Source organism: Podarcis pityusensis, assembly GCF_964106645.2.
Source record: "Podarcis pityusensis genome assembly, chromosome: 9".
Taxonomy (NCBI): domain Eukaryota; kingdom Metazoa; phylum Chordata; class Lepidosauria; order Squamata; family Lacertidae; genus Podarcis; species Podarcis pityusensis.
This window is the reverse complement of record NC_138034.1, coordinates 62,698,525-62,713,712: the sequence shown is the minus strand read 5'-3', so window position 1 is coordinate 62,713,712 and position 15,188 is coordinate 62,698,525. Positions and strand designations below refer to the sequence as shown.

General features: G+C 43.7%; 1 protein-coding gene across 7 annotated transcripts in view; it reads left to right on the top strand.

Moving 5' to 3' along the window:
• AFF1 (ALF transcription elongation factor 1) overlaps positions 1-15,188 on the top strand; it is a 148,256-nt gene that overhangs the window by 23,858 nt on the left and 109,210 nt on the right. For 5 of the 7 annotated variants that reach the window (XM_081020696.1, XM_081020699.1, XM_081020695.1 and 2 more), the window contains exon 1: positions 6,179-6,222. The exons of the other annotated variants lie outside the window; for them this stretch is intronic. In XM_081020696.1, coding sequence (XP_080876822.1) covers positions 6,194-6,222 — 29 coding nt within the window. In that variant the 5' untranslated portion in view covers positions 6,179-6,193. Of the gene's footprint in view, positions 1-6,178; positions 6,223-15,188 lie in introns of those variants that run through there. 7 annotated transcript variants of the gene reach the window in all.

Genomic DNA, 15,188 nt, shown 5'->3' with positions numbered 1-15,188 from the left:
AGTAGAAAGCTAGTTGAGTGGCGCCATATGGCCTCCATTTCCGATCATGTGATTCCTGACATTGGCAGAGTAACTTAGTAGCTTTGTGGGTTTGCTGGTGCGAGGGCCCCCCCAAAGTGACATCATTCTGTGGTGAAAATGCTGTGAGTGACCCCCCAAAGGCAGCACTTTTGCCTAAGAGCTTGCTCAAGCCTGGCACCAACCCTGACCCAAGTTTACCTCTCGGGTTTCTCTGTTAAAAAATTGTTGTCGGCATCCATCTGTCTCTGAAGACTATGGAAGAGTGTGCTTCCAAACTGTTGGAAGGTTGCAGCGCCTGCTGTGCTGTACAGTCTGATATGGGAGACAGGGAGAGACATGTTTTGTTGCAGCTGGGGCAGGTGAAGGCGTCTGGTTGTGCTGCTACAGATGCACCATTGCGTTTCTTCAGAGGGAGGTTTCTCCATAGTGTGCTAGTTTCATGCTTAGGAGAATTCTTTTTTTCTTTTCTTTTTTTAAAGCATGCTTTTGAAAATGCAACTGGAGTGGAACTGCCTCATTATGCCTTCCATTTCACAGAAGCTCTCTCCCTGGTTGCAAGCAGACAAAATTGCTCTTTGCAAGCCAGACTTCAGTTATGGTGTAGGAGTGGAACATGGAAATGGGAGAATTCTGACTAACTTCTTTGGTTAGATTGCTCAGCTTCTGCTTTTGTTTTGATTCAGGGGCAAAGAAGCAAATTCTAGGCATTTGGGCTGCAAATATCAGCATGCTATCTCAGTGCTTTGATACAGCCTGCAGTGTTCACATACTGAATTGGATTCTAGTTTTCCCCTCTCCTTCCCACAATCTTACTTGAGTAAAATTAATCATAGTGTCCAGAAGTCTTAGAAACCTGGAATCAAATAACAGTGTGTAGCAACCCAAAAATATTAAGCATTAAATTAAAATGGAAAACTTGATATTTAAAGTGACCCTGGTGAAGGGGAGAGGGTCACAGTTTGCAACTTGAAGGGAGTGATTTTCCAAAGTAAAATGCCACCCATGAGCTTAGTCCTCAGCTCTTTTTGTCATCATGTAGTGGAATATTTTCATATGTGAAAGTGCAATTTGGGAACATCACTCACTGTCCACCTCCAAGGCATCCTTTTTTTTTTTTTTTTAAAGGCTAAAACTCTCATATTGAAAGTTGCATGAATCATGTCATTTATCAATGCAGATTTTGAATTAAACGTTAACCTGACGCAAATGTTGGGACATTATTTGTAGTGCATTACAAGTTTCCCCCACAGCTGAATCTATCTACTACTACTTCTTCTTTTAATGGAACATGTCCTATTGATGTCCTATTGATGTTTAGTGATTGGCAGGTGGGTTGTCCCACCCACCTGTCAAAGTGGGCCCACTAGAGTTGGGGGACACACACACATACTGCCCAAAATCAGGATTGAACTCCCCAAACATTGGCTGATGTACAAGCATTCTGTTTTCTACCAGATTTGGTTGTGTCAGCCAGTTCCCATGGCCATGACATTGGGGCAGGTGGGCACGATTTCAGGAAAATTGCCCTGACCACTGGTCCTGCTAGCTAGGGATGATGGGAGTTGTAGTCCAAAAACAGCTGGAGACACAAGTTTGGGAAACACTGGCCTATATGGTCCTTTTACTCTCTCTATATCCGGAATAATTATTCTAGGCTGCTTCTAAAGGTTATTATTGACCTCGTAGGAGGATTTCCACAGGTTCATTTTGTAAGCCTCTGGCTGTTTTCTCCAAAGCTTAGTACAGTGGTACCTCGGGTTAAGTACTTGATTCGTTCTGGAGGTACATTCTTAACCTGAAACTGTTCTTAACCTGAAGCACCACTTTAGCTAATGGGGTCTCCTGCTGCTGCCGTGCCACCGGAGCACAATTTCTGTTCTCATCCTGAAGCAAAGTTCTTAACCCGAGGTACTATTTCTGGGTTAGCGGAGTCTGTAACCTGAAGCATATGTAACCTGAGGTACTACTGTACAGTGGAACCTCGGGGTTGCGAATGTGATCCGTGCGGGAGGCACATTCGCAACCCACAGCGTTCGCAATCCACAGCGCCACGTCTGCACATGCGTGGGTTTCGATTCGGCGCTTCTGCGCATGTGCAAAGCGCCAAAACCTGGAAGTAACCCGTTCCAGTACTTCCGGGTTTGTCGCAGTGCGCAACCTGAAGCATCTGTAACCTGAGGTACCACTTCCAGAAATTCATTCCGATTGTGCAGATAAAATATAACTGATAGAATTCTACAGGATGGGGTATGACCATGTGAAAACAGTCCAGATCCAACGATCCCCAGATGGTGGAGTTGTCAGGCGCCATCATGGCACCCATCTTCACTTGGTCGCAAAAGGCGCTTGGCGCCTGGCTAATTTCGAACACTGCAAGCATGTTGCAGTATATAGGGGACGTCAGCCTGGGTAGGCTCCAAACTGCAGCTGCCAAAAGCAGATAGGGTCTCCAGGTGGTTTCTAAAGTAGAACTCTCTCTCTCTCTCTCTCTCTCTCTGTGTGTGTGTGTGTGTGTGTGTGTAATACTTAGCTTCATTTTGTGTGTGACTGCTGTACAAGCAGAGAATCTGCTGTTCAGGGCATCCACCCACACTCAGGGAATCTTACTCGAATCTATACAGCACGTAAGGACAGGGAAGAAAAAGAGGTTGAAAATAGCTGAGAGGTTTTAGAAGCCAGATTTTTAGGTTCATTTGGAAATGGTTGGGAGGTAAATTCAGAACTCTATAAAGTGTCTTGAACCCTCTCCTATTGCCTCTGTTTGCAGGGCTGTGCATATTGCATTTACTTTTTTAAAAATTAAAAAAGTGGGACTGTGAAATAGCCCTTGAAAGGCAGGGGATACACACACACATGTACCTGTCAACATTTGTTGCAAGAAGAAAAGCTGAAATTCCATTGCAGTCCTGTATACAATCAGAGAAAGTGTTGCTGCATTCATTGGGGCCTTTTCTCCATTAAGTATGCATAGGGTTACAACTTTAGTGACCTTTGTAAACTAGCCAGTTTTAAGCAAATTTCCCAGCCCCTGATAACAGGAAATGTCTCCTTGATGGTGTTGCCTCCCGTCTCCTTCCCACTCGGTGTTGTTTTTCCCCTCTCCTTGTCATATTTGCATTTTGTGACCTTCTTAAAACTATTCCTGGACAGGCAGATTTCCCAGCTGCTGATAACCAGGAACCCGCCCCTAGTTCTTGAGATGGCAGGAGGCATTGCATATGTTTTTAGACTTTTGTTTTCACAATATTGAGGTCTAGAGACTTGATACACGCTTTCCATGTATACTAATTTCTGGGTTTGTGCAGTATATGCTTGAGGACCTCATACAACAGTAGTTTTCTCCCTGAGTGTCCTTTTGTTTGTTTGTTTTCCTTTCCCCAAATCCTTCCTGGGAAAATATATCAAACTAACAATTACATTTTGAATTATTTTGTTTAATTTCAGTTCTTCACATAGCAGAATTTGATTAGTTTGTGTTCAGAATTTGAAATATGAAAGCCCGGGGGTAGGGAAGAGAAACCTATCTGAGGGTTGGGGGGTGGGGGAAAGAGAAACCGTTCTCCCTCATTATTATTATTTTTTGCACTTTCCTTGCACAACGTGTATCTGTATCTCTTTATCCAGACAAACAGGCCTACACAAACATATTTTATTTTCTCGCATCAAATGTCTTAAGTTCTCAGGAATCTGGGATTTCCCCCAACCATGTGGACAAAATCTGTATGAATGCTACAAACACCAAAAAGTGCTCGTTCCACAGGGTGTTGAAAATGTATGAAAACTTGTTTAATGTATGGATAAGATATAAAGATTTGTTAGAAAAGAAAACCCCAAGATGGTTGTCACCAATGGAAGCGAAGGCACAGAAAAAACTCAATATGGAGGCCAAATGGCCGAAATATTGGGAAATTCCGGAACAAGAGGGAGACAGACTAAAATTGCAGAGCTTTGAAAAATTGAAAAATAAAGTGTGAGATTGGCTCCATTATTACCAAATAATGGAGGCATATAATTTGGACAAAAAAGTTGGTTTCCAGGTGGAAAAATCAAAATTGGAAACAGAATTGCTAGATTCCAAAATTAAGAATTTGTCAAAAATGTACAACTTGCTGTTGAAATGGAACACTCAGGATGAAATGGTGAAATCAGCTATGATTAAATGGGCACAAGATGTTGGACATAATATAATGATGGCTGACTGGGAACAGTTATGGACCACAGGTATGAAATTTACGGCATGTAATGCCCTAAGAGAAAACTTAATGAAAATGATTTATAGGTGGTACATGACACCAGTCAAGCTTGCAAGTATTGGAAGACACAAGATTTGCCCACCCGGGAAGAATGGCAGATGAAGTTGATGGACTACATGGAACTGGTGGAAATGACTGGCAGAATCCGAGACCAGGGAGAAGAGTCGGTGGAAGAAGATTGGAAAAAGTTTAAAGACTATCTACAGAAATATTGTAAAATTAATGAATGTTAGAAAAATGTTGAAATGAAGTTATATGGCTTTAGTAGAAATATTATAAGGAATTAAGTACAGATAGGTTAATAGAGCATTAAAGGAAAAAATAAGGTTAGAATGAGTTAAGGTAATTATAGGATAGAAAACAGAGGAAGATGGAAAGGAATTGCTGAAATAATTAACAGAAGTGGAATACAAAAAGGGAGGTGTGAGGAGGTCGTGGAAATAAGTGAATGAAAGATGGGATAATGAAATTGTTTGATTTATTTTATTGTCTTTGTCTTGTTTTGTTAATTTGATGTGTTGTATTGTATTGTTTTTTTTCTTTTTAGTGTTTAAGTTTTTGGAAAAATAATAAATATTTTTTTTTAAAAAAAAGAAAATGTATGAAAACTAAGGCTGTGTACATACAGTACATTCCAAACACATGAAACCCCCCCCAAGAACCCCGGAAACTGTAGAACACCCACAATTCTCAGCACCCACAACTAACTACAGTTCCCAGGATTATTTGGGAGAAGTTTTGTGCTTTTAATGTAATGGTGTTTATACGACCTAAGTCTCCAACAATTGCAAGGAGAGCCTAGTGCACAAGAGGGGGCAGATTTTTGCATGTCTAATCCACCCCACCAGCACAACATCAGTATCTTTGTTAAAAAAGACACCCAGCTTTTGGGGAGATGAGAATAGCAGAAAAAACGGGAAATGGATGTCCCTTATTATCTTGAACAAGTCAAAGTAGCTCTAGCTGCAAAAGGATTAGAAATGGCTGCTTTCAGTAACACCAGGGCTTACAGCGTTTGAACTGTGCTTTACATATTAACCTGTGCGCTCCGTTTAAAGTTTCATTGAGGTTTTGTTTTATTAGGCTGCTGTCTCCAGGTGAGGACAAGCTGCTGAACTGGTTTTTGCTGCGGGTGCTGGGCTGCTTAGAGGGTGCGTCACTTAGCTGGCTTGCACCAGTATGGTTCTCCCCCCCCCCCAAAAAAATCCCCTGCACTGCCCCTGAGCCTTGGGACATAATAAATTGGCTAAATTATTACGCAAAAGCTACAGGGGAGGCTGCAGTGGGTAGGCGGGTGGGAGAACAGTAGGTTAATGCATTCTGGTATTAATTTTAGATTACTGCAGCGAACACAGAGTTGACCTAGATGGGTGTTTTCCAGACTTCTTCGTTCCTGTATTCTGTGTTGCAGAGGACTCTGGGAAAACGTACAGGGGTTCATATTGGGCCTCCCCACTGCTCCACATAAATTGAGTTAAAATTTATTCCAGATAACTTCCAACATTCCTCTGCAGCTCTGCTTTTACAGGTTTTGTGCTTTGCTGCAGGTATTGGTGGGGAAGGGGATGAGTGAGTCATCAGCAGCCCTACCCTGGGAAGATAAAGGTGTTGTGTGACCTTCTTTGTGTGATAATCAGGTTTATCTTTTAGATAGCACCTAGTGGCAAAAGCCTTGGGGGAAATGGTTATGTTGAGGAATGGGGGAAACTTGGCCAGACACTGTTGAACAACTGACCATCGGCTTCATCATCCCTGACCATCCGACACACTGGCTGGAGCTGATGGGAGCTGTAGTCACAATCTAGAGGGCCACAGGTTCTTTCTACCCTTGGCACGTGATCTTTAAGACAAATGACTTCTTAACTTTCTGTTATTTGGTAGTGGTAGGATAATAACGTAGTTTTTCTCTACGTGGGTTGATGCCTTTGGAACAACCTTCTGTGTTAAGGTAGGTGAAGACTTGCTTTATAATCCAGATCTTTGGACTTCCGGGTTGGCGCCATCGCCGAATGGCGGACTCCCTCCGAGCTCCGGAGGGAGCCTGCTCGGCAGGGGCTGGGTCCTACCGCACCGGCGATGCGGGGACCCTTAAAAACCACGGCCACGGAGGCCGTGGACATGGAGACTCGGCTGGCACCGCTAGCGCCCTCCCGACTCGTGAAGGAGCCTTTTTAAAGGCTACGGATCGGGTGCCGGGGAGAAGCGTGGTGCTTTGAGTCCTCTGCTATCCCTGCCGAGCGAAGCCGCATGCCATCCGGCGGAGAGCGCTGACTTCTTCTATTGAAAATTCGGACTTCTTAACAATAACCCGTGAGTAATTTGGAAACCGGGTTCAAAAGGAGAAAAAAAAAATTTTTTTTTTTTTTCGGATTGGACATGAGCGGGGGGGGATCCAAAAAGGAAGTCAGTCCCCCTCCCTACTGTAAACCTTCCAAAACAAGGATGGTGGAAACCAAGGTCCAAAAAGATTTGTATTGCTGATAAAAACTAAGAATTCCACGATGGGGAACTACAAGAACTGTGCTGGAGGAAGAATTGAGGGAGAAGGGAAACGTGACCCCCCCCCCTGGGAACCGGGGTGATTGAAGAGAGAGCCTGGTGAAAAGAGTCGGAGATTTTGACAGCTGTCAAAGTAGCTGTCAAAGTCGGAAAGCAGAGAGGATTTTATTATGAGAACTTTGCTGGTTAAATTTGTTACAATTTGCTATAACCCGTTAAAACTTGGATACAAAATGGCGAAAACATGGATAACAATCGGACTTTTGGACTAGAGAAAACGAAGTTACAACAATCCCCCTAGAGGAGTTTTGGGACATTACAAAGATGGTCGTAAGTGGAAAAATACCATTGGAATTTTACAGGACTGGTTATCTTCTGGGAAAGCTGCAAAACGGAAATAATATTTTGTCTACAGGGTGTTCAGCTAAAGGAGACAATAGAATTTTCTATTGAAGAAAGGAAGGGACTGAACGCAAGTTTTTGTTCCTGAATAACAATAATCCCTGCAGAGTTACTAAACTTCTGAATTAGAACGTTTCAGCAGCGGAACAAAAGGAAACTGGACTACAACTTGGAAAGAACAATGGGGGGAGTTTTATTAAAGATTTGAAGTTAAATGTTTTAAAAAATAATTATAAAAAGAAAAAGCCAGCAAGGAGTTGGGGGAAATAGGAGATTTATGGACTTTAAGAATTCCAGGCAGATAACATGGTTTGGTGGTCAGGGGGAAATTAAACCGGGGACAGGGGGGGGAGAACTAAAATCCAAAGGCTTATCAACTTTTTTTTTTTTCTGAACTGGCTCTTTTTTACCTATTATACTTTTTATTTTTATTTCTTATATTTCTATTGTGTGGGGTGTCTTTATCTTTAAAAAAAAAGGGAAATTGTGGAATGAAAATGGGGTGGGACCTGGGGAGAGAACTTTTGTCTTTTATTAAGGGTATTGATGAGGAGTGTATAAATTTTAAATTCGAATAATGGTCTAAACAAATTAAGTTTTAATTAGAACTGAGAGCTTGTGGAGCCAACAATATGAAAGGGGAATATGGTAGGGGTGGGGGAAGGGGGGAGTCCCGGAAAGTGGATCTATGAAAATAAGGCTTTGAATGTACTTTAATCTTTACTTTCTGTATTTTTTGAAAATCTTAATAAATATCATTTAAAAAAAAAAAATATAATCCAGATCTTTGGGGAGGAGGGAGGTAATATTGGAGGTTTCCTGTGTTTGATTTGATGCTGTTGCCTTCTAAGTTTTTATCTGTTTATTTGTTTTGCTTGTTAATTGTTACATTTGATTTTGAAGTTTATGGGTTTCCACCTAGGGGACACTTTGAGTGAAGGGTAGATTAGAAATACTGTAAGTAAATTATATACACATATTCTTGAGTATTGCAAGAGGCTTGTATAATCAGAGGCGTGTGTGTTAGATTCCTATCTAAACAGTAGCTGCTATTACCAGTTGAACCTACTGCCTCTCTGTGTTACAGCAAAACCTTTCACTCTCTCCTAGTTTGTGGCTAATTTTCACCATGTCAGTGAGATCTTGCTACTAGTGCAGGAGCTGGTCCTCAGACCTGGGGGATTCCAGGTGCACAAATCCTTTGCTCATTTAATATTGATTTTATAAAAAAAGCCATCAGTGACTCCCAGCTTCAGTGCTTTCATTTAATGTTTAAGAAATCAATTGGCATTTCCGAACTTTACCTTCCCATCTGTAAAGTGGGAATAGAATTGTGGGTAGCTGTTTTATTGCCCATTCTGAGCATTGCGGATAGAAGAGTTAGTATGCAGAAAAACAAGATTTACTGCATAAAGAGCTTCAAGCTCCCTCTTCAGAATGCTTTCAGCTCCCGGCTTTTGGACGGTTTCCTTCCTTCTATTGTTCGGATATGGAGATTATTTTTCAGAGCTGGTAAAACGGGGAGAAAAACACCTGCCTGGATGAATGCAAGACTCGTGACATAAAGAAGAGGGAAGCATAGATTTTAATGAATGCAGATGGCTCCTTTCCCCCCCTCCCCATGCTTTCTGATTGAATCCAGCTAGCTAATGGCCCTACGGTAGACTCTCATTATTACCTGTAAAATATATTCTCCAAGAGGGAGGCGAGTGAAGTAGTTCTTAGGAGTGCCGTTAATGTATAGCCCTCATTTAGGCTTGCAGGATGGGGGAAGAGTCTTCAATTACCATGACATTCTCCGCAGCAGAGTACTGCTGCATGATGATGTGTTACAGCACACTGCCTCTATTGCGAGCTGCCTTTGCTCTCTACCTGAATGATGGCTGGCGGTGAAGAATTCTGATTTCAGTGTCGGAGATGGGCCGAAGGTGCACAATTCAACGCTGACATTTCTCCGTAGAGATTTGGCTTACATCCCTCCTTGAGGGTTTGCTCAAGCAGAGGGCATGCCAGCAGTTGCAATGGGAAGCTGTGTTGCATGGTAATGTTTCGGAGACATTCTCGGACTGGAACGATGCTCTTCTGAGTGCCCCCCCAGCACCGTTATATCTTGGTGTGCTGTGTTTCCCAAGGACCTGTGGAAGAGCCATGTTGTGCAGATAAAATAAAGGGGAATTGTAGTTTTATGTGTGCATTGCAAGGTTGCCCAGTGACCTTCATATGGCTGATTCGAACCCTTGACTTTCTCACCTCCTATTCTGGCAATCTAACCATTATACCACACTGACTGTGATTTACTGAATGCTTAGCTTTCCCCCAAGATTGAAATCCTAAACATACTTACCAGGATGTAAGTACCATTGAATCTGGTGCATCAGAGGGTCAGACAAGCTCTCTGCATCCCTTCTACATCTGTAAAATGGGTGCCAGATGTTGTCTGATGATTGCAAGTTAACGCTTGCAAAGTTTTTTTATTGTGATGAGCTCCTATATAAATACATTTGTGTGTGCACGCGCGTGTAAAAATGTCCCAAGTTAAAACATCTGCAGACCCAGTGAATAATGGTGCGACTTTGAGAATGAATGAAAAGACTTATCAGGCTAAATTTAGATAATAGGCTTGATCAGATCACAATCAGTTGTGACCTCCCTTGTGTCCCTTTGCAATAGAGTTTACGGTAGCTGCTCCTTTAGCTGACTGGAGCCTTTCGGAGTGCAAAGCTTCCTTTTGCAACGTGCTATTTTGAGTGCAAGCATTTTGCGCGTTAAGCCTCTGTCCTCTCCTCTTCCCTGTCGTTGCCACCAGCAGCCTTCCTTCATGCCCGTAGCTGTGTCTCTTATGTATTTGCTTTCCAAGGGGTTTCCTTGCAGTTCAGGAAAACAGCGGTCTCTGCTTCTGTCCATCCTGCTCCCCTCCCTGGCCTTCCTCTGGTGTAAAGTGGGAAACAGGTCGGATTATCTGTGGGTCAGCTTTGAAACCCTCTTTTGCTGTAGAAAGCCGCTGTGTGTGCTTAGTGTGGTTCTGTGATCAAAATGTCAAGCCTTGGAACAGTTCCTGTTTTCAGGTAAAACACTGTTCCTGGTTTTTTTATTATTATTTGTGGGATGAAGGAAGAACGCAGAGTTCAGTGGGATTAATTCCAAAGTAGGTGGTTTAAGATTATGGCTATGTTTACTCACTGTGGGAAGGAGGAGGCGTGGCAAAACCTCCACTTTTACCGAAGACTGCGGTTCTATGCACACTTCCCTCTGAGCAAGCATTTATATGATCAGGCTGCATAATATTTTAAACCAAATGGCTATGGTCAGCTTACAAGGAAAGAAAGGGAAGGGAAGGAGCCAGCCGGAAATAAAGAGAAAGGAAGAAACCTCAGACATACACCAACACGAAGTGTTTCTCAATTCCTAAAACTGCTTATTGGGGCAGTTGACTATAAGGCTTTGGTTGCGAGAACCAGGATGCCGCAAGTACAAAAACGTCCCTGTTTTCATCTTGCAGGATGTATGCCTTCAAGCTCCCACAATTTTCCCTAGCTTTCTTCTAAGCCTTTGGAGTAGAATGGGAAGTAAGGATTCACTTCTGCTTTCTAGGCATGGGTCCAATCGGTTTTCCCCTTGCCCCACTCCTTTTCCCATGGAAAACCCAAACATGAATTGCTGTTTCCTCCAATAGAGCGCCAAAGAGCAGTTTTCTCTAGGGGAAAGCAGTAGGACGAGGAGAAGCATGGACAAATCCTTGAATATAAATTATGGTCCAATCCCACGCAGTTATTGGAGCTCTCTATTAGTGCATGTCTTAATTGGAGAAGGAATCTCATTAGTGTAACTGTATTAATGAATTTGACTTCCAACCTTTGCGTATGTATCTGAGAGCACAGGGAAGCTTCAAACTGGATCAGTTCAAGCAGTCGGAGCCAATAATTTACAACGATTCCAACCACATTCTCAAAATTGAGCCAAATGGATTAGGATTCTGAGTTGGCACGAAGCATCTTTCTGTGTTCCTATTATGGTTGCTAGATCCTCTTTGTTCCCAGTTCTAGAGACTTTCCACAGGCTCACCTCTAAGGGAGTGTTGAAAGCATTAATCATGGTAAGAAAGAGCATTAGCTAAAGTCCTTTCTCTTCCTCTCAGCACCCATACACACAGTTCAGCTCCAGGTGATAATGCAAGAGGATTATTACTAAGAGATTACAGCGGAAGGATTGCCGAGCACTTTGGCCATGAAAAGGTGTTATGGGAGTTGATAAAGAAGAATAGAATTTCATGATACTAAGTCATCTTTTTAGCTCTTGTTGATAGTGGTGTCCCCATCATTCAGTGTGGTTAGGGAATAAGAGAGGAGAAATCCTGGACTGATTTATTTGTGACAGGATCTGCTTCAAGACCAGCAGGGCATACATTTACATGATCAAACCTATCCATCCTTAAGGAAATCAGCCCTGAGTGCTCACTGGAAGCACAGATCCTGAAGCTGAGGCTCCAATACTTTGGCCACCTCATGAGAAGAGAAGACTCCCTGGAAAAGACCCTGATGCTGGGAAAGATTGAGGGCACAATGAGAGGGGGATGACAGAGGATGAGATGGTTGGATAGTGTTCTCGAAGCTACCAGCATGAGTTTGACCAAACTGCGGGAGGCAGCGGAAGACAGGAGTGCCTGGCGTGCTCTGGTCCATGGGGTCACGAAGAGTCAGACACGACTAAACGACTAAACAACAACCGATTACGTTGGTGCAGATGGGGCTCATCGACCTGGGAAGGTAGCCCATCCAGGAGAAGGAAACTCAGGTTTCTCAGGTTCCACTGCCTTGTGGGATATCTTCAGAAGAAGAAAAAACTAAGGAGCAAACCTTACACAAATCCTAAGACAATTGGATGGCATCTTGTACGCCTCCTCCTGGCAACTCTTGCAACCAGTCTGGTGGCAAACGTATTGCTCTGCTTTCCCTTGGACCACATCAGTGAGACTGAGAGGAGATGGGTCCTGTTGCCTGGGCCCCTCTAGGCCCTCAATACACACTGCCCATTCTTGTGCCCCAGGGAAGTCACTTCAGTGCTGCTAATGCACACCATTGTCTCTTGAGACAGATGGATGCCAGCAACAAGCTATGTCATTCATATCCCATCTTCCTTCCATTGTGTTACTCAAGACAGGGTTTCCTAATGGTCTCCCATCCGATAGACATTGACCAGACCGAGCTCTGCTGAATTTCAGCAAGTTTAACTACAGTACCCTGTTGCCTTCAGGCCATGCCCAAAGGTATTGGCTAGTTTGTTTGGAGCTAATATTGGACTTGCTACTATAGTACTTGCAGCTTGATCTCACTGCATGTTTACTTGGAAGCAAGTCATGTCAAATTTAATGAGACTTAACTTCATAGACGGTGTCCTCAGGATTGCAGGTAATTCTGCTAATAATAGGATTGCAGGCTTAATTCAGAGTGTTTTGAAGAGACATTTGGCAAGCGCAGCTTGAGCTTTGGAGTCCTCATAACTAATAAGGTATTTGAAAGTGTATGTATGTGTGTGTAAGGGAAAAAACCCAGTGCAGATGAGGATAGCGTCCTTAGGCGGAGCCAACCTTGCAATATGCTGAGGAGCGCAGGCAGTAGATTGTGAAAGTCTTCAAAAGCTAAACACACAGGTTCTGTTGAGGGTGTGTTTATGTGCAATCTTGCAATGAAGCACCCTGTTTTGCAAAGGTTAGTGCACCTGAAAAACTGTAAGTACTTGCGGTGTAGCATGTAGGCAGGTCTTCATAGCGTGATCTGCCCTCCCTGTTTGAGCTCTGAGCTCTGTGCTCAGAATCTTAGGTCAACCTTTCAGTTGACTGTAAGAGAAAGGGGAAGGCTGTGAGATAGCCTCCTGACATGTTTCCTTGCATGGCTGCCTTGCAGTGTAGGCCAGTTGTGTTGCATACTATCCAGTATTGCTACCGTGACCCCCCCCTTTGTGCCTATAGCTCTTACACAGGAGGGTATTTTGGGGCTCTCAGGAAAACACTTTAATGGGGACTCAGAGATGGCCACCAGATTCCTTGACCTGCCCTGGGGTTAAAGAAACTTACTTTTCTCCTAGCACCCAGACCGCTGTCTCGCCCAGAGATCACAGCAGCCTGCTTTCCCCTGCCAATCCCAGTCCTGTATGTCTGTGGCGGTTTAGGCCTATTTGTTTGTTTGTTTGTTTTACACTAACCCTATGAGTTGGCAGCAATGCACGCAAGACCCAGCTGTCAAACTACCGTATTTTTCGCTCTATAACACGCACCCGACCATAACACGCACATAGTTTTAAGAGGAGGAAAACAAGAAAAAAAATATTCTAAACGAAACAGTGGATGTATGATTTTTGGTTCATGCTGTGGCCACAGACATGTGATCTGACAGTGAGTTTGGAGTAGCCCAATGCAAAAATCCTGAGGATCCATGTGGATCCATGTTTTGTAACCATGTTTTTGCACCACTGCAAACAGTGGGTGCATGATTTTTTTTTGGTGCAAGATGTAGCCATGGACATGCTATGTGATCTGATGGTGAATTTGGGGTGACCCAGTGCAAAAATCCTGAGGATCCATGTGGATCCGTGCTTTGTATCCACGTTTTAAGTGGGGAGGGAAGGAAAAGCACTCAAGGGACAAGGAGCACATGTGGGGTGTGTGGAGAAGGATGCTGCTAATAATGCAGAAGAGGGGTTTAAGGGGAGAAGAAGCACGCATGGGGTGGGTGGAGAAGGATGCTGCTAATAATGAAGAAGAGGGGTATAAGGGGAGAAGGCTCCTCTCCTCTCCCACTTTGCTCCTTTAAAGCAAGCAGGCTCTGCTTTTCTCCCTCCTCCCCGCTCATCCCCGGCTTAGTGAGCTGAAAAACTTTGCTGCTATTTAGCGAGCTGAGTGGGGAGGAGAGAGGGACAAAGAGCCTGCTTGCTTTAAAGGAACCAACCCGACAGGAGCCGCTTACACTTGTGTAAGCGGCTCCTCTCCTCTCCCGCTTTGCTCCTTTAAAGAAGCAGGCTCTCTGTCCCTCTCTCCTCCCCACTCAGCGGCTCTTCTCCCGCTTTGCTGTTTCAAAGCGAGCCACGGAGGAGGGAAGGAAGGGGAACCATGGATCCTCTGCTCACAACTGCAGCAGATCCCCCCCGCCACCCGTAGGCTAAGCTTTTGGTCCAGCAGATATCGCTGCCAGATCAAATAAATATATTTGCACACCATCGTTCACAAGCACTTTAAGATTTGTGCTGGAACATATATTAAGCTTTCTATGAGGAGGCTCTGCAAGTTGATCCTTGAAGTTCTGCTAATGAAATAGTTAGCCAATCTAAGATGCTGCTGGATATGTTAGACTGAGCTTTTTGCTGTCTTTTTTCAGACATGAGCACCAATAGGTCACGGAGTACATTAAGTCCAGCTTCCTTTCCCGTTCAGGCAAACAAAACATTAATGTTTAACTTGACAGACGACAGCACAGTCCATTCTTGGGACTGTGAATATTTCTGAGCTCTGCCGTCGCTCTTGGTTTCCAACATAACAGCCAAAGAGAAACGCTCAGTTGTGATGTAAAAGGTCTGTAAATAAGCCGTATATAAAATCGTTGAATCGTACGACATACAGAGGGGTCATGTAATCCAACCTTAGTCCCAGGGGAACATCCTCTACACCACAGCCTAGGCCTTCACCACATAGTAACTATTTCTACAGATATAACACCCGGTGTCCAGATTTTGTTTTGTACCTGACAATTTTTTCATCTGTGTCTTTCAGCCATAGTAGGTTAAGAATGAAGCCTTCATGTTCAGAGGCAAATGCAACCCTGGGGGACATATGTTGTGAGCCACAAGTAACTTCCCAGATGATCATAGAATTGTAGAGCTGGAAGGGACCACAAGGGTCATCTAGTCTAACCCTCTGCAACGTAGGACCCTCATGCCCAATATGGGGCTGGAACCCATGACCCTGACATTAAGAGCCTCGTGCTCTACCAACTGAGCTATCCCAGACTCCCATAATCCTTGACC